Genomic DNA, 26010 nt, shown 5'->3' with positions numbered 1-26010 from the left:
GAAAATTAAGCCACAATATCAGTAAGGAAGTCTGAACTATTCCAAAGAAATGCAGATGCTGGGAAGAAAAAAAAAGAGAGGTAACCATGTCAGATCATGTTTCACAATGCAGGAGCACAGGCCATAGGAAGCAATGCTCAGTAGAGGACTGCAGCTTCCCTCAGCACTCTCCTTGAGTTATCTGTGCCAGGGGAATTGTTAGCGGCAGCTTATGAGTTTTAGTGTTCACCATTCTGTAACATCATCTTTCAAAACTGAAAATACCATTAGCTTTCCATTTAAACACCATGACATCCCTCTGTGTCGATTTAGGGCTCAAACATACTGCCATTGAATTGAATTAATTCCTTATTTTACAGGTGTTTAAGTGCTCTGTGCTTTAGTTCTACATGACGACTGTGGCAGAAGCAGGCAAACTGAATTGCTTCAAACCCAGCAAAAGACAGTAATACTGTCATCCCTCTCAAAAGTGGGTGCTTTATTAAAGTACCAACTCCTAGACATAATGAGACTCTTCTTTCTTTATTATACTACTTTCTATCCCCCAGGATTATAGAAAAGACCTTGAACATATGAACCAAGTATAACCTAAAGCTAAGAAAAGAAAAAGAAAAAAAAAAAAGATCCCCATTTACTACATGATAGGTTTTCATTAACTCCTGTAAGCATAATACATATATACAGGAGAGCTCCTCAAGGAATGTGTCTGCATTTTGCAACCCCAAAAGAAGTGAAATAAATATTATTCACACTCTTCGGTTGCATCAAAATGTCTCCTTAATGAAAAGTTAGCCATCTTTGAAAGGAGACAAACTGTGGGAGGAATTCAGTCTATCAGTTTCACGTATCTAACAATAGTTCAATGATATCACCCCATGTTACGTCTTAACTAGGATCAAATCACACTGCTAATGAGTTGAAGCATTCAGGTGCATTACCTGCCCTCACTTGAGAGGGAGACAAAGCACAAACAAGTAAATGGAGATACTTAAATGAAGCACTGCTGCACTGAAATGTTTAGTGCCTGGTGCAGAGCAATCGAGGGAGTGCCAATACTCTGCCTAATCTAATCATCTAAGTTCTCCACAGTATGAGTAACCAGACACAGGCTCTATTGAGGGGGGCTCTAGGCCCAGTAACTGAGGCATTGCCTTTTATCCACTGAAAATTCAACTGATGGAGATTCAGTCTGACAAAATCAGGTATCTGCCTGTTTCAACCACAGTGGAAGGAACAGATAGGAAATGTGTAGCGCCTGCATGGACCAAGGGGCAGGGGTGCTACTGCCTGCATTTTGCGAAGTACTTTAGTGATTAAAAAATTCAGGCTGGAAATGGGAGACTTGATTCCAGTCTCAGCATGGGAAGCTCTGAATTTACATTGCAGGAAGCCAGTGCTGGGCTTTTTAAATATAGATGTTAAACACAGATGTTTAAAATGCCATACAGTTTAATGTAAAAATGCAAGTGTGTGTATATATATTTTTATCTGTATATGCAGGTATATAATCTACAGACACATTTCACATAAAACAGATATTCTGGAGAACTGAAATTGAAGTGTTTTTCTCCCTTTTCCAGCTGAATGTCCTAAACAATAAATTGAATGCTTTTGGCCAGCTCTGCCTTTGGTTCAAGCACTATTGATGACTCACTGCAAAAAGACAGTTTAGAAAGCATTCTCACTCAGGAACCCAAATGTAGTTTTAAGTGCTTCCAAGTTAAATAAGCCTGCATCCTAGGGCTCTCATTTCCTAAATGAGTTTTCCAAATACTCATCTTCTTTAGAGCTTTTGGATTACTTCAGAAGACCTACATGAAAGTTTAGTTAGCTGCTCACTAGAACTTCACAGGTGCTTGTAGGCTGATGAGACACATACATCTGTGTTCCCAGAAAAGGTATGAAGCATAAGGAGAGTTGGGCATCATTTAAGAAATGGCAGGTAGTTTTGGAAAGTACGCAGAATGATGCAGAATGACCTGACTTATCTAGGACCTGGGCAGGACTTAGGCACAATGGGTAGCTGTGGATTTTTGCAGCTTTTTTGCAGTTGTGAAAAAATGGCAGCAAACATTCAGATATAAAGTGAGAAAGCACTTTTATATTGTGAGAATGATAGAGCACTCTCACAGATTGCCCAGGGAGGTTGTTGAGTCTCCATACTTGAAGACAATTCAAAAGCTGTCAGTACGTGATGCTGGGCTCTAGATGTCCCTGCTTGAGCAGGGGGCTGGATTTGATAACCTCCAGCGATCCCTTCCAACCTCAGCCATTCTGTGATTCTATAGATGTGTTTTGAGACAATATTAGAGTTCTTCCAATTTCACTGCAGTCATTCTCATCTCTGTCTACACATTGACAGAAAGCAAAGTCCACTCAAACTCATCTTTGAGAAAGACAAATGCTTCAGTTACATCAGCAGCAAATCAGTACAACATCAGAGTAATCTTTGTATATGGCAATGTGGCTGTATTAATTTGATAATTTGATAGTGGCTAGATAATTTAATTGATTAATTATTAATTTTATCAATTATTTAATCTTTGGTAAACATAAAAATTTAATACTTGTCAAACTTCTATTCACATTTAGAAATTCAGTCTACTTATATAAATTAAGTATGAAGTACAAATCTACTGTAGCAGCTTACCCGCTCCATACACCACTGAGTAAACTATACGCTTTGCTTGCTCTCTATCGGCATGTTGCACTTGGTCACTTGGAATCCCCTTCCTAAACAAACAAACAAACCCAATACATTTTCAGTTAAAACTAATTTGTTATCCCCACAGAAAATATATTTGAAGTCAATAACCACTTAATAACTACAGACTTGTAAGATATGATTAGAAGCACTAAAGGACTGTTTTCTTCAGCCAGGAATTCACAATTTCTTCACAAATTTTGGTGATGATAGTCCATAGTAAATAGTAAATGAAGCTATTCTAATCTTCATCTTCTTTTCTTCAAAATCACATTCTTGGCTGGGAAAATCCTACTGCTATATTATTTGTTCCTTAGGATGAAAAGGATTCACTATTGACCCATGAGAAAAATTGAATATTTCCAGCAACAGCATTTCTTCAAGACATGATGTATAGACTCAAAGTGTATGTCTGACCCAAAGCTTATTAAACTAATGTTTCACTAAGAGGAATATCCAACCTTTAATCAAGAATAATGATTGACAGAAGCATGCACTGAATCTCTCCAGATATCTTACAGAGCTCCACAACAAGGATGCTTCATAAAACAGCAACAAAAAACAACTTCATAAACCAGCTGCTTTTTAACTAAAGAGTGTAGCTAGTTTACTCCCACCAAAGTATTAACCTTCCTGGTTCCCATTCACAACTAACTGATGTAAACAGTCCTACAAAATGGCTGATGGATTTAGCAATTTGCAAATAAAAAGCTAAGTCTCTGCAACCATCAAGTATGTGCCATCTATGCTTTTCTTTATCCAAACGTAGCTTCAGAAAGAATGCCCACATTATTGACAATTCAAACACATTTGGTTTAAATGGAAGTGCACTGGGAGAAATCTCGATCGTTTACTCATACTCTGAAAATAACTACCTACGTAAATTGTATTTAGAACTTAGAGATGAATTGCTATAAGAGATACTTGAGGACATACACACAATGTGCGAGTAAGCCTGTTCATGATTATTCGGCTGCATTTTTAAAATCAAAGTTTACTATGCTTTGTTATGAGAGTGTTTGGCCATGAAAGATGTTTTGTCATGAAAGTCTGGATAACAAGCTTTGAGAAAATGGCATATTTCTGTCTATCTTCTTGAAGAAGAGCCTTGTACCATTACTATACTATTCAAGCACGTAGAATATCAAGAGCCGCAAATTTTTTGCTTGCCTGGCCCATACAGGAAATTTAGCCAAACCTATGCACACTGCTAATATAACTAGGCGCTCTGAATTATAAACAGGTAGACCTTGAGTGCAATCAGATCTAAGCAAGTCCTTATTGCAGAAAAGATTTTTTTAAGGGAAAAATAAAATTTAATATTATTTCAAACCTTCATTGGGCAAAAGGTCTTTGGCTAAAGATAAAATAGACTTTACATTGCTTATTTTAGGCTGAGAAACATGAAGAACTGGATAATCTAATACATCGTGTTTTCTATCTGTAATGAAAACTATTTACACTAAAGTCAATCATCCTGGTAGTTGGAGACTAAGAAGATTTGCCTTCTTAGCTATGGTAGGTCAAAAATTCATGGGTCTTTCGAATAAAGCAGGTTCAGATTCCCAAATGCACCTGAGTAAGAGGACAAAATGGCAATTGGAGCTAATAAGTGCAGAATTAGGAAACTAGACATCATTAAGGATTTCCTGAAGCAACTTCTGGCAGAAAGTCCACAGGAGTTTCCTGAAGAACCTGGCATTAAGCTACACACACACTTGAGAAAGCATCTACCCAGAACCAGGAGGGAAAACAGACTAATAAGAGAGCAGATCTTACCTGAGACCCAATCTGTGATTAACAACCAAGACCAAAGAATGCTGAAACTGGGGAAACAGTACAAAATGTAATACTGCTTTCCTAATACTGCATAATTTGAAATAGAGGCCTGGAGAAGGCAAGAGGTAGCAGGACAGCAATAGTCAGTGAAGTAAGATTCAAACTGTGAGGCTAGATAGAGACAACTGAAAGCCAAAGGATCAGCAGGGGGATGAGCTGTTGCTCACTTCTCTAAGAGCTATAATGGAAAGAATATAGTGGGTAAGAAGTCATATAGATCTTTAGAGGAATAGACATTCTTATCAGGTCATGTTACTGAGGAAGAAGCAAGATGAGAGTCTTGCTGGGAGGGACTGGTGTTTCTAGAGAAGCTTTGACAGTGAAAGAAGACACTAGAACTTGGTTATGTGTACAGAGAGACTCACTGCTAGGATATTAAGGATAACCTTCCACTTGACAGGGCTGACTTGGATAAACAGAAATAGACTTCTTGCTGCAATCATGATAGGCAGTGTCAGGAGAGGATCTTGTGTTTCCATAGGAAGCAATCACAAGAAAACTTTGACTAACACAATTATCAGTGCAGATGCACACACATCATGAGATCATGGCAATCACATCATTCACTCAGCATTTCCTGACCTTTGGTAGTCATGAAATACATGAGAAGCAATTAAAAGTTCAGATCTTTATGTCAAATAATTCTTCTAATATAACACTTAAAATCATAGAACCATAGAATAGTTAGGGTTGGAAAGGACCTCAAGATCACATAGTTCCAACCCCCCTGCCATGGGCAGGGACACCTCACACTAAACCATCCCACACAAGGCTTCATCCAACCTGGCCTTGAACACTGCCAGGGATGGAGCACTCACAACCTCCCTGGGCAACCCATTCCAGTGCCTCACCACCCTAGCAGGAAAGAATTTCCTCCTTATATCCAATCTAAACTTCCCCTGTTTAAATCACTACCCCTTGTCCTGTCACTACTTAAAACAAAATGGTCAGTCAACACGTCCTAGTGTGTCAGAGTGGGAAATATGAGCACTTGGCAGAAAGGCATTACATCTAGCACTCTATATTGGTAAATTTATGTACCACATTCAAGAATCCAGAATAATAAGGTATGAAATTGCCATATAAATCACAAGTGCTTGAGCAAACAGAAGTCATTAATCAAAACTATTCCTTTTTGTTTCCAATGATGAAAATGATTTTTCAGTTTCTATTGACAGTGATTGTTTTCTACCTAGGATGCTTGATGCCTTCTGTAATACAGAGTGGCATCCCTGCAGTTTGAGATGAAGACTACTTACTCCTTTGAATAACAAAATGGGGGAAGCAGGGAGGGGGAGCAATTTCCCAGAAGTGCAGCAGCCATTTTAGAAACCCTCAGTGAGGCTTCTTGTTCAGCCTGTTTTCTCTACAAAGTTGTATTTGTGGTAATCAATTTGTTTTAATGTGTACCATAAGAACCTATTTAAAATTAAAACCTTTAGTCTGGCTTTGGACTCATCATGGAATACCATAATACTGAAAAGGAGATGCTGTTATCTGCCTACTTGTGTAAGAAATTTCTGAGCTACAATCACTAAGCAAGCTATCAAAGGCATGGAAATACTTAGTGTTGAATTCTGGTATGATGTAAAATAGATCTATAGTAGAGATGCACTGTTTTCAAATAAACTTGAACCTGAAAAAGGAAGCTGAATGGGCATAAAAAAGCCTTAGTTGCTGGGCCCAGACAGAGACACCTAGGCAGATTTCATCTCACCCAATACTGTATGCACATCTGGTGGAACAAGATGAAAGCTTATACAGTGTAATAGAAATAGATGCAAAAAGGGTTCAAGGGAAGAAAGAATTTGCTGTGGTTCTGTTGTGGAAATAGCATGATTTCTGAAGTTCTGTAGGAAATACATATGCAGTTATTAGTTCTAACCTACGAAGTATTTTTCCATTTTATGATATCCTTCTCATTAGTCTCACAAATACACTATTCAAGTTTGTAATCAATATAATCATTACCCTCAAATCCCTCCTGATTTGCCATCTCTAAATGTGCAATATTTCACCTCCTACATTCTTGCCCTTGCCTGCCTCCTTGTCTCAGTCTACTTCCACATCTGTAATTTGTTTTCCCTTTTACCTTTCTTCATTTAGTACTGCTTTGCAAGTACTTTGCTTTATAGTATTTTATTCGATACACATCTATTAGGTGGAATAAAGAATGGACTTCAGCACTGGAAGACATGTTCAAGTTAAGAAATCTCATTACTCCTGGAAGGAATTAGCAGAGCTAAACGATCTGGAAAGGTCTGTGAGGACAGCAAAACAACTTAGAGCCAAAAACTGCAGAGAATCTGACAAAGACAGTGAGAGTAGAGATACATAAAATCTTTTAAAAGGTGGTTTTGTTAAGAACTGGGCTGGATGCCTAAAATGGACTAGGTGCCTGATTCTTAGAGTGAAAAAAAGGGAGAAAACATTTGTAGCGAAACTGCAATGAAAGATAAGGTGAAATTCTGAGTAAAACGATACAGTGCAGTATGAAACTTAAAAACAAGCATATGGAATTTATTACTTTTTCAGAGGTAATATCTTGATTTTTTTCCACAGTTTCCCCAAAATAAACTACACATTTTCATATATTAATGAGGTTTAATGGATATCTCGAAGACGTTTCTGTTTAAGTCTTAAGTCTTTAAAACATATGAATACCAAAATTGTTAACACTCAAGAAATACAGCAATCATATTTGTAATTGAAAAACTTACTATAAACTGGAATAACACATTTAATACAGAGTTCTTGGTGGATTTGTTTTAAACCTGCACAGAATATACAAAAGAAAGAAATAACACAAATTGTAGGACACAGAAATGAGCACACGCGGCACAAAGTACAGAAACTATTAAAAAAAACCCAAAAAGGCTGTAAAAGCTGCATAAGGTTTGAGCAATGCCAAACTAAAGTTTGCGAACAGGTAGAAATGGAAGGAAATCAGTCTTGAAAGAATGCGATAAGACATTTCAGCATTTCTGGGAAATGTTGTATGGTGACGGAAGTCCTCTGTTTGTGTACAGGAAGAGGCAGAACAAACTTCTCAAACACAATATCTGGCAGTCTTGCATTGCCTTGATCGGCACTACATCTCAGCCAAGCTACGCTCAGTCATAAAAGCCACAAAGCTCTTGGCTGCTCTCCTGCATATGACAATTAATCCAGGTCCTAGCTGTGAATTGTTGCTGTGGGAAATGAGATGGACTGCCATGAAACTCACTTTAAACATGGTCATTAATGTCCAATAAATGAGTGGATAGATGAGTGAATACACATTTGTTCACCCGATTGCTTTTACAGCTTTTTTTAATTTCATCAGTGAACTATATAAATCTCTCACTTTCAATCACTTGTTGCTATTTAAGAGCAGATGAGGGCTTTATATTTTCTAACTTTGTGTCTGTAACTTTGTGTTGGCATATGAAACTGGTATAGACAATTGATGTAATAAGTGACAACTGCAAGCAAACCTCAGTTTACAGTGGTATCACCACTGGATAGATCATGTAGGAGGTAAATTCTGAATGCTTACATTTTTATTTATATTGGCCTTGCTATAACTAAAGTAAGCAGTATATATACCAGAGTGTATGTGAGCATCCTAAACATATGGAAATTATTAGCTACACATAACATAGTCTGTTCACTGTTAATGCAATGCATAAGAATAAGCAATTTTTTGGACAGCTGCTATTCCATGACTAATGGAAAATGCTGACAAGGCTCTGGCATAAGTTGTCTTGATATTTTTAGGTAATATGAGAAAGCAATCTTGGAACAACTTTTGCCTGGCTGATCTGCTATAAAATACAGAAAAGGAAGAGGCTGGTTAACAGTTTCCCTGAAGCCACTGTCACTACTCTGCCTCACATGTCAAAGGCAGAGTATAATATATATATATATATATATATATATATATTTATGCCAACAGGCAGGCATAAAGTACATATAATTAGATCATCTAGATATTTTTATAATACACAGTTTTAATATACAGTTTGAATAAGAATGTGAAACCCACATAAATAACCATATATATATATATGTCTTCTATAAATATGTGGTATTTACAAAATTATGTTCTGAATAAAAAGTAGCTACATTCTCTTCCTAATAAGAGCTTAGAGACATCAGGATGAAAAATGAGATTTGTCTGGACAGCCCAGAGGAGTGGAAATACAGAAAAAAGAAAGAAGCATCTACAAGACTGAAATGCAGACTAATATCTTGTCAGAAGGGAAACAGCAGGTAAGTAGCTATTGGAGACAGACCTCTCTGATGTAACCTAATTACATATTAAGCTGTTTTTTCTTATATTTCTTTATGTCACTTCTAAATACTTCTCATGTCTGATTCAGATGTTATGTCAAATGGTTGTATTCACATTTTTATTGTAACCTGGTTTGTATAAGTGAGATATAAGGTTACAGAATAACACAAAGGAGATCTTTACCCAAGGATAGATACCAGTAAATGAGCCAACAAACTAGGGCATTGAGATACCTTAAGTAGTACATCAGATTCCTCACATCTCCTTCTCTTTTGGAGTCCCCATCTCATACTGTGTTTATTTCCACTCTGGCACCAAGAGAGGCAGAAACGTCTTCCAGTGGCTACTGCGCATGTTGGAAAATGTCTAGCTTGGATCTCCCATGTAAATATAGGGTTTTCATGTACTTAAGCACAAAGGGTAGAGGGTCACAACCTTCCACTCAGGGAACTTAAATGAAGGTTTTGTTTATTTAGAGGTTTTTATAAAAACTTTTAATCGTGCTCAACTTCCTTGAATGAAAGACTAAGGCACTGTCAGCTTGATGTCATCCTTCCTATATAACAGCTAACATTTCCATCATTGCATCTCTTTTACCTCTTCATATGCCACCCTACCAAACTGTATTTTAATTTGTTTTATATCTATTTAGCACCACAGAAAGCTTTATAACCCGAATGAAATTCTTTCGCAAGACTCCAAAAACACTTTAGGATATTACAAGTCCTACCAACAGTTAATCATAAAATAATTTATTTTGTCTGAATTGCCTCCACAGGCCATTGCATGAAGATTCATTTCATTACTCCTAAGCCTTCTTTTAAAGAGCATGATATGTAGCTTTCACATATTTTACAGAAAATAAAGATACGTCTTTGCTGATTGTTCTGTGGACCAGAAGTCTCCTGTTGCTCTATTTTAAAGTAGCAGGGAAACAGATAAAGAAATTGTAACAAGGTCATGTCATAAATTACAGCTATCATCAGTATCAATTTATTGAAGGATTCATTTGAGAGTAAAGTGATCCATTATCTTTATTAAGATATTTACCTGCATATTGAAATACCAGCAAATGGATACTGAAGAGGTAAATTAGATCACACTTATTTTCAGTGCTCTTGAGGAAGAAGTTCACTTAGAGTTTTTCTTTAAAAATGCACAATTCTGGACATCTGTCAGTTAGAACAGAAAGTCCCCAACATCAAAGGAAGTGCTTAAAAGAGCACATCCTACCCTACAACCTTCACCTTTTCTCTCCTTCAGTCCTGTAGGAACAAAAAAGAAGGGCTTTCTTCTCGCATCTGCAGCCTCTCTTACATAGTGAATTACATGGACAAGTGATATTTATTCTGAGTCATGTGAGGGCCATGAGGATGATCAGGGGACTGGAGCACCTCCCGTATGAAGACAGGCTGAGGAAGTTGGGGCTGTTAAGCCTGGAGAGGAGAAGGCTGCGTGGAGACCTCATAGCAGCCTTCCAGTATCTGAAGGGGGCCTATAGGGATGCTGGGGAGGGACTCTTCGTCAGGGACTGTAGTGACAGGACAAGGGGTAACGGGTTAAAACTTAAACAGGGGAAGTTTAGATTGGAGATAAGGAGGAAATTCTTTCCTGTTAGGGTGGTGAGGAACTAGAATGGGTTGCCCAGGGAGGTTGTGAATGCTCCATCCCTGGCAGTGTTCAAGGCCAGGTTGGATGAAGCCTTGTGTGGGATGGTTTAGTGTGAGGTGTCCCTGCCCATGGCAGGGGGGTTGGAACTAGATGATCTTGAGGTCCTTTCCAACCCTAACTATTCTATGATTCTATAAATAGAGGGAATTCTTATTTTAGGGTCTATGGATAAAAGGATAGGATAAAAAGCACAGGATAAAAATAAGTCAGGGTAACTAACTCCCAGCTCCAGATGCCAATGTGTACTTCAGCAGCGATGAGCCCCATCACTAGAAGAATGAAAGTAAACAGATTAAGGGGTCTGTACAAAATGGGATGACAGAATTTGTCAGAGGCCATTTGTATATGACAATGTCAGGGATCAATTGTAAATCAATGCTCTAAGGGTTCTTTCTTCACTTACCACATATACTTTTCAAGCTTCTCTGTAAGAGGCTACAAAGACGTAAGAAGGAACAGAAGCCATTTTGGGACATGATACAAATAGCTGTAGCAAATGATCAAATAATTATTCATTTGGGCCTGTTAGAAGTCTCATAACTTTCTAAACAGATAGATAGACCATCCTTTACCAGAAAAGTGAATCAGAAGCAGACAGCCTTCTTAATACATAGTCAAAAGTTGATGTAACTGCCATCTCAGATACTACATGGAACAAAATATGGAGCTATAATGTTGTTACAACAATGTACAGATTGCTCAGGAGAAAAAAAAAAAGCAGGAGAAGATGGGAGAAGATGTCACATTACATCAAACTGCATCTACAGAGTTCAGAAAAAAATAAGCAGCAGACTTTTAAATATCTTTCCAAGGCAATCAAAAGAGGAAGAAATCAGTCATGTTATATATGAAGGTCTTGAATAAATGAGCTCTGCAGAGGGGGATGAGATACTTCATATCCCATCTCTTCAATCTTCACTAAAAACACCTCTTGCAGCTTAAATTTCTATTGTGCTTGTAATCACACAGAATTAAAGGCAGAGTAAAAGTGAAGATTGAATTGCCTTTGCATTCTTGATTTCATCAAGATCTGGCCTGACACTAAAGTTAATTGAGTTAAATGAAATAAATGGAAACATATTATTAAGCTCTGGAGTGCGCTCATAAAATGTAGCATTTTATCAAAGTCAAGCTAGAAGGAGATAACTATTTGGAGACAGCTTTTCATACACAAAAAAGCCTCCCCATGGAATTAGCAAAGGCAAATGTTATTAGACTGCACAAAACAAGGGAGGATTGTCCAGCCTCCTCAGAGTCTGCTTTTTTACCAGCTTGTGCATTAGCTGTGGTGGTGACAATTCTAAAACTTGATTTTTCATTTATCCTAGAATGCCAAAAAAGCATTTAATGTGCAATAATAATAAGCTTCCAATGCGGCATAAAATTAAGCTGTCTGTTTAAACTTGTAGTTAGCAGCCTGGTTTATTTAAAGCTATTGTTTAGCTCTTCTAAAAACAAAAGTCATTATGCTTCTTGAAGGCTTCATTCCCTCCGCCTTATTATCTGCAAGTCTAAACAAATGCCACAGCTGCACTTCTCCAAGGGACTGTAAACTACAAGGTGGAATTTCCATAAGCTGACATATAGACAGTGTGTCAGAGTGCAAAACAAGTATTAAGTTTGATTAATATCAACTATTGCAAGTGAGCTTTCAAAACAGATAGAAATTGCTTTGCTGCAGAAGTAAAACTGTTAAAATATCCCCCACCAACACCCATGAGGTGTTGAACTCAGAGCTTAAAATGTTTTAAGACTCTGATTCTGAGGAGGCAAACTGAACACCCTCCCTTTCACTACATTTCAGCATTTACAGTCCAAGAGCATTTACAGTCATTTGGTGTGGGGGGATAGGACAAGGGAGAAGAAGGGAGTACACGGAGAGAGAAGTAACTTAATTAAACCACTACATGAATGCTCCTTGAAAAATCATATTGCAATAATTGACCATTACAAGCCTAGATCTGTCTCCTATATCTCAACAGAAATATTCCAATATATATATATTTAAACCCTCATTTGTGGAAGCAGAGCTACCTAACATAGGTATTCCAAAGGCAAGACAAAAATTATTACAGCTATCATGCACATTTTATTTCCAAATGCCATCATTTCCCAGTGTTTCCTGTCAGAATCTTTTGAGAAGCATGCTTTAGTACAATTCCTTTATTATGCAAAAATGTAACAGTGCAATCATTCACTAACAAACAGACATATTTCACAAGTGATGTGTATTGAGAGAGGGATGAAAATCTCTCTAGAGTTAGTGCTTTTTGCCTAATACAAAAAAGTCTGATTTAAATAATGATGCTTCTGCAGAACAAAGATTTAATCTGCCAGCCTTATAGAAATTTAAGCAAAAGTAATGAACTTTACCATTGATGACATACCAGGCCAAATACTCCTAGGCCAAAACCGGAGACATAACTCGAAGATACAATTACAGCTGATTTCACAATGTTTTCAAGCAGATATAAGACACTGCCTAATCCCAAAGTGAGTATAATAATAGGACAGAAAAGAGAAACAGAAATACAATATTCAGAGATCCCGAAGGTTGTCTTCCAAGCTCTTTCACGACCTCTTCTCCAACAGAGCAGAGAGGAACAAAATTAGACAGTACCCTCACACCATTTCCCCCCTCCAGACTGTACTAATTGCGAACCTACCCCTACATAAAAATAAACCCTTTCACAGAGTCTAGAGAACAGACGATAGTTTTTCTGCAAGCTATTTTATCTGCAAATAAGATTTTTTTAAAGTATGGAATTTTTGGATGAAGTAAAGGATGGGGAATTAGAAAAGCAGAAAAGTTGTAATAATTGATCATGGAACAAGTAGGTAGCAGCATGGTTTGGTTGTGAAAAAAACAAATGCAATTTCAGGACATGTGAGGTAAGCTATTTGCAATGACAGGACGATATTAGTATGGCTGTACAATATACTGGTGAGATTTTGTCTGGGGTAGTTAACCAGGTATTTTATCTGGCTTGGTTACCATGCTCAAGAAACATGAATTTCGTGGTGGCAGGCTACGAGAATATTGAATGGGTTGGGAAGGAAATCAACCAGGTGAAAAGAGCCACTGAGTATGTCAATAGTAAGAAATTAAACTGCTCATCAATATTCTGAAGCACTGTGGAAAACCGGAAAATAACACCGCATATCCATACTTTAGAACTGTCTTACCATCCAAACATGGTGCTGCATCCAGCAGTCTGGTAGAAATAATTCCTGGCCCATCCTAATTCTGAAACTGTCTCCAGGAATTGTTTGGTCCAGAGCCCTGGCCATGACAGGGACCAATTTACTAACTCAGATTCTGAGTGCCAGCAACCAGAAACATGCCTGGCACTAAATTTATTATAATAAAGTTAGCCTCTCAAGTAGTCTATTTATTTGCTTCATCCATCATTCTGCTAGCCCAGTTTTGTGGCTGCTCCAAAATAATGTTTCTGGACCATGATACAAGTATTCCTGAGACTGCTCTGGTGCAGGGATTTCAGAGCTAGCTAAAAAGCTGGCTTTGGTAACTGAACGAGCTTAGTCAAACAGTAATTCAGTGCCACAGAGGCTCATTCTCTTACCAAGAAGAAATACAGATGAACAGAAGTGGAGTTCCATGTCATCATAACTAGCTGACCCTGATACTAGTCCATTAAGGTATTTTGATGACAAATAGCCGAAGAGAGCTTGTTTCCTTAAAGAATGAGGGCTGAGAACACAGTTCATTGCCTTCCTGAAGTATTATACAAAGCAAACACTGGGGGGCAAGGGGAGCTAATAAAGTTAATGGGCAACACTGGCAAGAATAATTTGGGTATATAAACTGTAGGAATAAATATAAAATAGAAAGCAAGAGATTTCTAACCAGAAGAGGAATGGGGAATTCAACAGCTCTTCAATGGCATTAAGTAGGTTAAAACCAGCTCAAAGTTGAGACCCTGCCAATCTATAAAACAGAGTTTATGACATTGTCACCTGCAACAATTTCATGACCAAAAAGTTCCTTCTAGTCTTACACTCCTGTGTAAGACCAGGCATACTCTTACCAAGCGTAAAGCACTCACCAGCAGTGTGAGATATTCTGTCTTTCTTAGAGTGCCTCTTTTGAATGTTTCTGTTTCTTAACAACTGCTGTCACTGCATCTTTTCCTACCACAAGAGACCACGTTTATTCTCAAAGGAATACAAGTTTATACCATACTAGTAGTTTGTCTTAATATTGCAGAATGTAGCTTCATGATCTTGTATGTGCTCAATGGCACAGACTGTCTCTTCTTCACTGCAACTCCCAATCAAAAAAAAAAAAAAATCATTATTTTGCAATGTATGAAGTGAAATGAATTAACTCAAATTAATTTTACACGTTATATTAAGTTCATAAAATTGGAGAAATTAATCCAAGAGACAACACATTTTAATGCCTGTTTGGAAGAGTATGAAATAGCCTGGACTACCTAGAAAGTCTTTAGACAAAGGTAGAGTTCTAAGAGTCCTGATCTGGTATCTCTCATTATTTAGACAATGAATAAAACTGAGATTTCTAACTGGGGAAAAGGGAGCTGTGTAACCCTGGGGCTGCATTTTGTAATCACATCTGCCAATGGGGATGGGAAGAGAGATGAAGTTCTTCCTATCTTCTTGATAGAGCTCCACCTGGGTGAGCATGATTATTTCATTATTCCCTAATCACCTAACAAACACCCAGGTGACAGTTCTTGATTAATAATGACTCTTTCTAGTGCATATTGTTAATATTTTCCTAAAATTAATACAGAAGCACAAACATTCATTGCCTTTTAAAACCCATTTATCTACAGATCTATTTATCTCATTCTTGATTAACTGGCCTTTGTTCTTGCTATTTAAGGAAGTAGGCAGCTTTACTGAATTCTATGTCTGCAATACCGTACATTTATATGAAGTGACCTAAAAAAATACAGTGTTTTGCTGAGGATGAATCTCCAGTCTATTTGATACAAAGAATGCATTTGAGACAAGGTTGCATAAAAATGGTATGGGCGAGTGTATGTATATTTAGTCAGCCTACCCCTAAGCATTTGTGCATACTTGACCTTATCTTTCTCAAACAGAGGCAGTACACTATCTTTTTGTGTAATTCAGCCCATGAGGACTTACTTTTGAGGACTTATTTTGATTTATTTCAGCAATATCCAAAATACCTCTGCTTATTTCCTGTGTTCTTCAGAACGTGGCAGGATAGCAACAGATAGAGCTACTGTCAGGAAGTATCCTGAGCTGCCAAGTGGCTGGAAAAACAAGACTCCCTATTTTGCCATAGTTCCCACTGTATCAACTGCCAGTGTACAAGTTTGGCTCACCTTGCCATTATTAGCTATAATCAGTTCACTTGGCAAGTGCTGAAGAAATAAGATATCCCCACTTCCTGAAGGAAGACCATTTGTGAAGAACAAACATCCTTCTGCACTGTGGTCTTTTCATTTAACTTATTATTTATTTTTATACTCAAAAAAACCCACAACAAAACAACCCACCAAACTTTTGTATTTCTGTTATGGCAATCCCAGGTAGTTCTGGGCTTTGTGCTTTGTTTCTCTCTGGGGCTTTTCTCAAGCAATTTCCAAAATTAGCATGTCTCTTACCAAAACGGTTCACAACAAGTATTACCATGATCCCAGCTGAGGAGAGATGGACTTCTGTGCTCAGTACATTTTACAAACAGCCTGCAGTTCTGAAAATTACTGGAAATCAAGTGCTCGAGTTACTCTGATTCTGGCAAGGATACTGTAAGCTGAAGACCCTTTCATGTCCTAAAGTGTCAGCCAACCAAGCCCATACTATAAACATGGAAAGGAATGATTTTCAAAAATATTAGTGTTAAAGTATTTACAAATCCCATTATAGCTAGAAACTTCTTTATTTTAGATAGTAACAGCCATTGCTACAAAGATTGTCCTCTTACTCTGCAGCCATTTGTTTAAAGTCTCTGAAAGCCACACAGACTCAATACCTACTAGAAAGTAAATTCAGTACCTGGAGGATCATGTATTCATCCTGTTCTCCATTATTACACAAAGCAAAGCACTAAAAGTATGAATATGAGGAAGGAGATGAGAGGGAAGGGAATATTTTGTGGTTTGGACTTTACCAAACTCAGACCTCGAAGTGAAACAGGAGCAACTAGATCACTATTAAATTCCCCAGCTTTCTTTCAATCATAGCCTTGAGTGCAAGCATTGTACACAACTATCAGAAATCATCTTTCCATTGGTATAATCAGAGTAAGTATCACCCTTAAAGAGTACCCACTAATTACTTTGTTACCCTAATTCACCATCAGCAGTTAATGTGTACAGGTTAAATTATAGCTTTTAGGTAGAAATTAATAGTTTGAAGAGAATGACTGTTTTCATATGGCAATGGTGGCAGTTACTAGATTATTCAGGTTATTATCTTTTAATACTGCATATTTAATACTGCATTGTAAATTAAAGACCCTTCTGAATTTTTCCCTTTCTCAAATAGTAAATATCATCTACAGAACAAGTATTTTTATGTTGAAAAGGCATCATTTAACAAATGTTTCTAGATTAAGATTGCATTGATTTAATCTCACAGAGAAACGTGGTCCCTTAATCCTGGAAGTCCTTGAATTCTCTAGGTACCTCAGAGAGCTCTTCCCTTCTGACAGTTCAATAGGCTCCTAAAACTCTACATTACGCACATGCTCATCACAGGCCCACTCTGAGGCTCCCTGAGCTCCTCTGTGATTCCTGCAGGACCCAATCTAGGAAATGTGAACTGATTACATCATTATTCATATTGACAGTTTCTGGCTACCAGGTTTGGAGTTTCTGGCTTTTTCTTAGTATAAGATGAAAGAGGTACCACTCTGGAACAGTTGCCCAGCTACTGAGGGACAGCAACTCAGTTGTCTCTTCTGAGATAGGATTCATATCCACAACTCTGCCTTCCAGTGACATATAATTAAAGCATGCTCTAATTGCAAGGCCACAGTTACGTTAAGCGTCCTCCAAGATCACACGGAAATGGGACTATTGTGCAAAAACACCCCAGCCAACCGAACACAAAACACAGGCCACCCCAAAATATCAAAAAGCATAATTCATGAGTTTAGAAGGAAAGCCAACATGAAAGTCTCACTGTTTTATTTAGAGTACTCAGGTGAGTCATAACACGCTTGTGAGGTGGGCTGATGCTAACCTCATGAAGTTTAACCATGACAAGTGCAAGGTCCTACACCTGGGTCAGAGCAATCCCAGGCACAGCTACAGGTTGGGCAGAGAAGAGATTCAGAGCAGCGCTGCAGGGAAGGACTTGGGGGTGCTGGTCGATGAGAAAATGAACATGAGCTGGCTTCAGTGTGCGCTTGCAGCCCAGAAAGCCAACCGTATCCTGGGCTGCATCCAAAGGAGCGTGACCAGCAGGTCAAAGGAGGTCTACTCTCCTCTCGTGAGACCTCACCTGGAGTATTGTGTGCAGTTCTGGTGTCCTCAACATAAAAAGGACATGGAGCTGTTGGAACAAGTCCAGAGGAGGCCCACGAGGATGATCAGGGGACTGGAGCACCTCCATATGAAGACAGGCTGAGAAAGTTGGGGCTGTTCAGCCTGGAGAAGAGAAGGCTGCGTGGAGACCTCATAGCAGCCTTCCAGTACCTGAAGGGGGCCTATAGGGGTGCTGGGGATGGACTCTTCATTAGGGACTGTAGTGACAGGACAAGGGGTAATGGGTTCAAACTTAAACAGGGGAAGTTTAGATTGGATATAAGGAGGAAATTCTTTCCTGTGAGGGTGGTGAGGCACTGGAATGGGTTGCCCTGGGAGGCTGCAAATGCTCCATCCCTGGCAGTGTTCAAGGCCAGGTTGGACAGAGCCTTGTGTGGCATGGTTTAGTGTGAGGTGTCCCTGCCCATGGCAGGGGGGGTTGGAACTAGATGATTTTAGGGTCCTTTCCAACCCTAACTATTCTATGATTCTATAAATCTTTTACTTTTGTCCCTGTAGCTACTACTAACAAACAGAATTAAAGAATCACTAAGTAAAAAACAAATAAGCCCCCAGATGGGACTGAAATAGAGAAATCCCTTTCCAACTGAATGTATCTGCTATAAGATCATGGTGTCATAAAAAAACAGTTGTGAGAGAGTCTGAGAAATGCCCTCAGCTATCCTTGGAAATATTTGTCTAATTGTCCCTTTCCTTCCAGTGATGGAAATTCCACAGCCTTCATAGGTAACCCATCTCCATATTTATCTACCTTTAGTATTCAAAAGATTTCTTCAACTGAAACATCTCTTACAACAGGATAAGTCCACTCCTTATTCTTAGTTCACACTCTATCCAATTCTTTGCAATAACCTTTTGTTATTTGTAGACTTCTATTATGTTTTTACTAAATCACCTCTTAACAAATCCAATTTCAGCTTTACAATATTTGCTGAACAGAATCTCAGATGTAACATACAAAGTCTAACCTTTTTTTGTAATTTCCTGGGAGGAGTGAGATGTTGAGTTGAATACTCTAAGATTTAAAAAGTTGAAGTGAGGTCCCCAATCACGTAGCTCTTACATAAAAGTTGGTCATCACAGCCACTTGAAAAGAGCTAGTCCTGCTCACTTATTTCAAAGAACACTACTTATCTAGGAGGTACCTTCACGCATGGACTTTGGACCACTAGCTGTCACTGTCATTCTGTTCCAGCTTTCTAAGAGGAGTTCAAATGCAAACTTCAGTGATTAGAATTGCTCATCAAATACTCCTAGATGGCTCTGTGGTCAGGATATAGCCTTTTTCACCCTCTGAGATACATACTTTGGCATTGTACATGGAGTTTGGCAACCCAGCACTGGGGTTTGTATTCTATTTTAGGTTTAGGAATCTAAAACACAGGGAATAAACATAATTTGCAGATATCAAAGATGTTTATATTACATTGGAACATGCTGATAACATCTTCAAGATTAAAATGGTTAAGATAGTTCCAAACTCATACATAATACAACTGCGTTTGTATGCCTAGGCTGCCCTCAGCACCCTTGATGGAAGGTATCTTTATGCTCTCCTGGATACAGTTAATTTATCACTATGAAGGCTCTCCAGTTCTCAAAGGCAGATTCTAAAGAAGCAGAGGAAACGACATAATCCAAAAAATGTAAGTAGAGTCTAATGCTTGAGTCATAGGAACTCTGAAGCAGTACTACCTCAATCCAAGAAAGCAACTCACACAGGAAAGCAAAGAACCAGTCAGGTAGGATGGAATCATGTCTTTATGGTGTACTTATGTGCTTAGTTAAATCAAGATACTTTTCTTGGATTTTAACCCAATATGGTCAATATGAGTATATACTACGACAGAGGAACAACAGCCTACTGAGAAGGGTGACAAATGAACAGTTTGAAAGAGATTGTCACTGCACCTCTAATTAAGAAAGAAATTGAAGCTACCTAAAAGACTGTGGACTTATTTTGCAGCCTCTGTCTTTGGAACTGGTTTTAGGATATGCCCATCAACTGCATTTTAAAGACAATTACTTAACTACTTCTTTTTCATTTATTGTGTAAAAGCGAGATTATAGAAGTGAGAGCAATTTCAGTCTGAGATCACTTGTCATTGGATGTCTTATGGCAGTTAGGTCCCTTGGCAGGTCAGACAGCTGCCAAGACAGCTCTCATCACTTCAGCACCAGGCTGATGGTTTAGCTTTCAAAGGACTACAACTGTCATAGGACATCAAGAAAATATTACACAAGGTGGTAGCTGGAATCCACTATATTACAAATTTTAAAATGTTTAGGTAAGCCTTGAAATGTTTCTATGTGTTCAGTGGCAAGTAGGTCATTAATGTAATGCACTTCTGGTGTTCTTGTAATAGCAGGTGTTGACCTGTCTTTTAAGGCTTACTCTTCATGGGACACAACACAGTACTGGCTGTAAGATCATTGGTAATGGCTTATGATCATTTCAGACAGGATAAGAGTAAGAATAGTACCAAGCATATACAAGTGAACCTTAAAATGTGTTTATACCATCTTAAGTTTTAGCCAGTGTAACTATGCTAGATGACCAGAAAATATGTTGGATGTAGATGGCAGAGGTGAGTTTGGACTTTCCACTGACAAAGATGGCTGATAAATGCGAATCTATTGCAGAGTGGCCAACAGATACATTCAATGAACTTGATTTCCATGTGAAAAAAAAAAAAGCACTTTAAAGATAAAGCACGAGACCAAGAATGACATTACTCGGAAACTCACATTAAGTGACCAGTTAACACCAGCCTCTGAGAGTTTTATTGGAATAGCAATTTCATGACAGTTCTGTCAAACAGTACACACTTAAATAACTATCTACAGCACCTACAGCAAACCGCTGAGCATTGAACAGGGAAGCCCAGACCAATGACACCTGAAATGAGCTCTCCCTGTAAGCTAGCCCCAGAAGTACCAGATTGCAGCTGTCTTGCAGAGAGGATTGCCCCTCAGCTAGAATTATTGGGTTGGGTATGGTGTTACACATGACACTGAATTTCAGAATGAAAGTCAATACCTCCATTCAGCCTTTTGCTGTAATGTACAGACATAGTTTGGGTTGACAAGGGGAGAGAATATAAAACTAAAAAGGGATGGGAAAAACAAAAAAACAAAACACCCAATAAACACAGGTGATTGCTCACCACCTGCTGATCAATACGCAGCCTGACCTGAGCAGCAATCTGGGTCTTCCAGGTAAATCCCCCCCCTAGTTTCTATACTGGGCATGACGTGCTGTGGTATGGAATACCACTTTGGCTAGGTTGGGTCAGGTGTCCTGTCTCTGCTTCCTCCCAGCTTCTTGTGCCCCTGCTCACTGGCAGAGCATGAGACTGAAAAGTCCTTGATCAGGGTAAACATTACTTAGCAACAACCAAAACATTGGTGTGTTATCAGAGCTGTTCTCAGACTAAAGATGAAACACAGCTGCTAGGAAGGAGAAAAATGACTGCTACAGCTGAACCTAGGACACACACCTGCACATATCTACACAGCACTGTTAACCTGTGTAAAGATTCCACATGAATTATGTTGAATAGAAACATGGATCCAATAGTTTTCCAAGAGAGATGCATCTTTAAGGTCCCAGAGACAGACTGAGTCATGGTACAGCATGCCTAATTAAATTATGAAAGGAAAGCTTTTATACATCAGAGATCTTAATTCAATGAAAAACCCATACAGCTAATCTGTTCAGAGAAACTGGCCACCACCTGTATTTGTTGCCAAATGCTATAAAGAGCCTGTAAAGGTTTTTCCAAACCTTTAAAATAGAGCTTGGCTGGACTCTGTGGTGTGGCTCAATAATAATTTTTTCCAATGATTCTTCATTAATTATGGTTTAATATCTATTAGTCTAAGGAGTTTTAGATGCAGAAAACCTGCTAAAAGATACTAACTAGCATGCATTGGGAAGCTTAATTTTCTTCTTCTAAGAGGAAGCTTCAGAAACTAATTTATCTTCATAGTTCTCTTAGAGAAAACCCCTTTTTTGTCAAGGTTTTCCAATTGACCAAAATGTGTTGAAAGGCAAGTTGCAACGTCGTGCAATTCCTTCAAGCAGAATAAAACATTTGGTATGCCACTTGGTCCATCACTTAAAGAATTAATACCCATAGAAAAACAGGACCAAGCAGAGAAATAAGGTTTGTTGTTTATTTTGCTCTCCCTTCTCATTACTCAGGGTGGAATCAACTACGATAAACTCAACAATTTGTTTGCCCTAAAGATCTTATTTACCAATAGCAAACTAAGAGAGATGAAGAAGTATCTGCAATGGGAAAGTACTTGTGAAGCTTGTGATTTCATGTCTTCTCTTTGGTGCTAAATCAATGAAGGACAAAATTCCAAAGCCTAAGGTGAGTTCACACATTTAACAGGAGCAATCAAATTTGTCAGAATAAATACAGTGTCTACACGTGAGCTGGCCACCCCAGACCTACTTTGTTCTCAATAGTGAGAAGTCAACACTTCTAATGTGTGATCAATCTTATTATACAGGGAACACCAACAACAGGTCAAATGAACCTCTCCACTTACATAAGAGATGTCCAGGGTTAGACAAGATTAAACACTCCCTTCATGTTTCTGAAATTAGTAACAGTCATATAAGAGATTCACCAGAAAGTTACTTCCAAGCATTAGATTTCCTGAAGCTTAAAAGAAGAGTCAGCAGAATCATTATGTAATGATTTTGTAGACACGCCACGACACTTCTGTCTGATAAAAATATTTCCCTGTAATATTTCATTAAATTTAAAGTTACTGTGTAGCAACTCTAAGAGGTTGACGGCTGCCAAGAGCTGTGAGGTAGCTGAATAGGATGGTGTTTCTGGAGCCCTGCCCAGAGTTGAGACAAAATTTGACTCATCTTCATGCATACATTTGCAATATACCTACAAACTAAAATAAGGATTTAACTCCATCACGAGGGTCTAGTGATATCCTGTTACAGCCAAGACTTGATTATAATACCAAAAGAAGCTTCTAAGTGGCTCTGAAGAGAAAGGTGATCTTTACATAGCTATATTCATTGGGATGTCTGTGACCTTGAATTGCGTTCTCTCAGAATACACATGCCCTAAGCACTGATTCAGTTGTTGGTAGCAGGATAAATATAATTTGAGCTCCATTTTGTGTCTTCGTACTACTTAACAGTGTACTAGCAAATATTGCAGTGAGTAGGAAATACTGTGCTTGGGAAGCCTATGCATGCAAGGATTTAGAAACCGTAGGATAGGAGCTGAACTAGATCAGGACTGATGAATTCATCATGTCTATTTTTGCTTTAATTTTCAGCTAACAGTCTTCCAACAAAAAACAGAGATAAAAGATTAGAAGAGAGAGAGAGGAAGGACATGGAACTGTTTGAGCAAGTCTAGAGGAGGCCACAAGGATGATAACGGGGCTGGAGCACCTCCCATACGAAGACAGGCTAAGAAAGTTGGGGTAATTCAGCCTGGAGAAAAGAAGACTGAGTGGAGACCTCAGAGCAGCCTTCCAGTGAAGGGGGCCTATAAGGATGCTGGAAAGGGACTCTTCATTAGGGACTGTAGTGATAGGACAAGGGGTAGTGGATTTAAACTTAAACAGGGGAAGTTTAGACTGAATATAAGGAAGAAATTCTTTACTGTAAGGGTGGTGAGGCACTGGAATGGGTTGCCCAAAGAAATGGTAAACGCTCCATCCCTGACAGTGCTCAAGGCCAGGCTGGACAGGGCCTTGGGTGACATGGTTTGGTGGAAGGTGCCCCTGCCCATAGCAGGGGGTTGGAACTAGTTGATCTTAAGGTCCTTTCCAACCCAAACCATTCTATGATTCTAAAATATGAAAATTGCATGACATTTACCTGACAGGACCCTGTTCAATCTGCTTATATGCTATAGCATTTTATTCAGTCTTTTTCTGACTTATCTGTTCAAACTGTAAGCTTCTTGACATCTATCCTGTCACTTATTGAATGCTCATGTACTTTTGAGCACAAGGGGAGTCCCAGTCTCGAGTAAGATTTTTAGACATCACCATTATATAAACAGTAATAAGAAATACCTTCAAACAACTAAGCAACTAATATCCCATCTTTTTTGATAGTCAATCCTTTGATCTGCAAGTTGAAGAGATCAGTCAATAATAATCTGGGAATGAACATAAGAAATATTTTCTTTTAATTACTGAAGTGCCACTTTTTCCAAGTATCACATCATCCATCAGAAGATGGAAGCACTAAACCCTATGAGTTCAAAGGAATCCCATGAGCTCTAGTCCTTTTGTTTCTTGCACACACATAATTTGATTCCACTACTTCTACTGGATAACCAAGCAGGTTTCAAAAATAGTTGTACTTTTACTGAGAACAGTTTTTCTGCAATTTTCCAGATGAAAAATTTTTTATTTATATTTGACTGCTGCTCTAGATTTTTCAAAAGAATTGGTGAACAATAATACAGTGAGAAAGTTATCAGCATACACTGTTCAAAATACATTATTGTACCAACTTTAGTCCCAAGGCTTATACTGGTCAGTTGGATTGCACCATTTTAACATATGGTAATTACCACCATGGAGAAGAAAAGGCTTAGAAAGACAGTATGGAATTATAAGTCCTGCTGTGTTAACAATAGATACTGTAGTAAAATACTGTCTTTTATTATCACTACACAGTAATACCAGAGTTCAGGTTATTCTTAAAATTTTGCCTTATTGTTATTAAAATAATGCAACATTTCCTCTTACCACTGAGAAGCCAGTGTGGAAAAGATATCAGTGGTTTCAGGTACTTGGAACAGTTTCAAAAGTTCTGGTTCAGATGATAAGTCAGCAAGGATCCTTAACTCAATATGGGAAAAATCTAGAAAGCAATGTTAAAATAAATCTCTTGCTCTAAAATAAAATTGTACCTGCATTTTAACCAAACTATCACAAATTAAAACACAAGTCTGGGCTGTTCAGTCATTTCCTCATGCTCAGAAAAAAACATGTAAAAAGCTCATTCTGAAGTAATTTCAGCTAAAGATCACAAGGTATCTGATCACTTTGTTGTCTTCAGGTGTCAATTAATCATATTAGCTCTTTGTTTCCACTGACAAGGCTTACATATCATCTACTTCTGAAGCACGCTAAGGAGTATACATCATATAATAATATTCATTGATAGTAAGAGTTGTGACAGCCTTGTAAAATATAATATATCACGCAAAGGAGACAGAAAGAGATGACAGAACTGCAGACATTAATATGCATGAGAATAATAATACATACTATCTTACCTGCTGCTAAAAATGTATATCCTTTTTTTGACACAAACAATGTTCTTGGGGAAAAAGTTATCATTTCCTCTTCTTTTCCTAGAAAGGGGATAGACATATGAGCCCCAAACCCCAGTTCAAAAATACTGTGCTGCAAACCACAGGAGGTTGCAAAAAACATACCAAAGATACGACTAAAACTACACAAAGAGCAATGTAAGCAACCTAGCAGAGCACCAACTGCCAGCATCACAACTGTTTGTCAGTCATGTACAACATCTTTCTCATTCTTGCAGTACTGCTTACTTCTCTTTTTCAAAACCAAACCCTTCCCAAAACACTAGCTAACAAATATCTGCAAAACTAACATTATTCACAGATCATCTAAGGAGGCATTCAGATAAGGAAGGGTCTAGAGATGAGCTAAAAAGATAGGTTTTTGTATCTTTGAACATGATGCAGTGATATGTTAATAACCAAATTCTGATTTACAGGTGGTAGGGGACTGCAGTTGACATTGGCATCCAAATTCTAACTACAGAAATCTACAATAATATCACAAAGCAACAATGTACCTTGCAAAATATTAGAAACAATGCATCCTGGGAGTACTACTTGTCTTGGTGTAGAAAGGATTGGTGGTTAGAAATACAACAGAATGAATCTGATCAGCATGAAAATCGAAAAACTAAGTGTGCCTTGATATAGGAATGAAACGCTTGAAAATACATTTGTTAGAAT

The 26010-nt window shown here is 38.2% G+C and overlaps 1 protein-coding gene across 1 annotated transcript in view; it reads right to left on the bottom strand.

Annotated features, from left to right (window-relative positions):
* The window catches only part of POLN (DNA polymerase nu), a 94511-nt gene that overhangs the window by 31079 nt on the left and 37422 nt on the right, over nt 1-26010 (bottom strand). The window contains exons 16-18 of the mRNA XM_065660700.1: nt 25291-25368; nt 24758-24872; nt 2651-2733 (exon numbers count right to left, since the gene is read on the bottom strand). Coding sequence (XP_065516772.1) covers nt 2651-2733; nt 24758-24872; nt 25291-25368 — 276 coding nt within the window. The remainder of the gene's footprint in view (nt 1-2650; nt 2734-24757; nt 24873-25290; nt 25369-26010) is intronic.

The sequence above is a fragment of the Lathamus discolor genome, chromosome 1 (genome assembly GCF_037157495.1).
Source record: "Lathamus discolor isolate bLatDis1 chromosome 1, bLatDis1.hap1, whole genome shotgun sequence".
NCBI classification, from domain to species: Eukaryota; Metazoa; Chordata; class Aves; order Psittaciformes; family Psittacidae; genus Lathamus; species Lathamus discolor.
The sequence above is the reverse complement of the archived record's forward strand: the minus strand, read 5'-3'. Positions and strand labels throughout refer to the sequence as shown.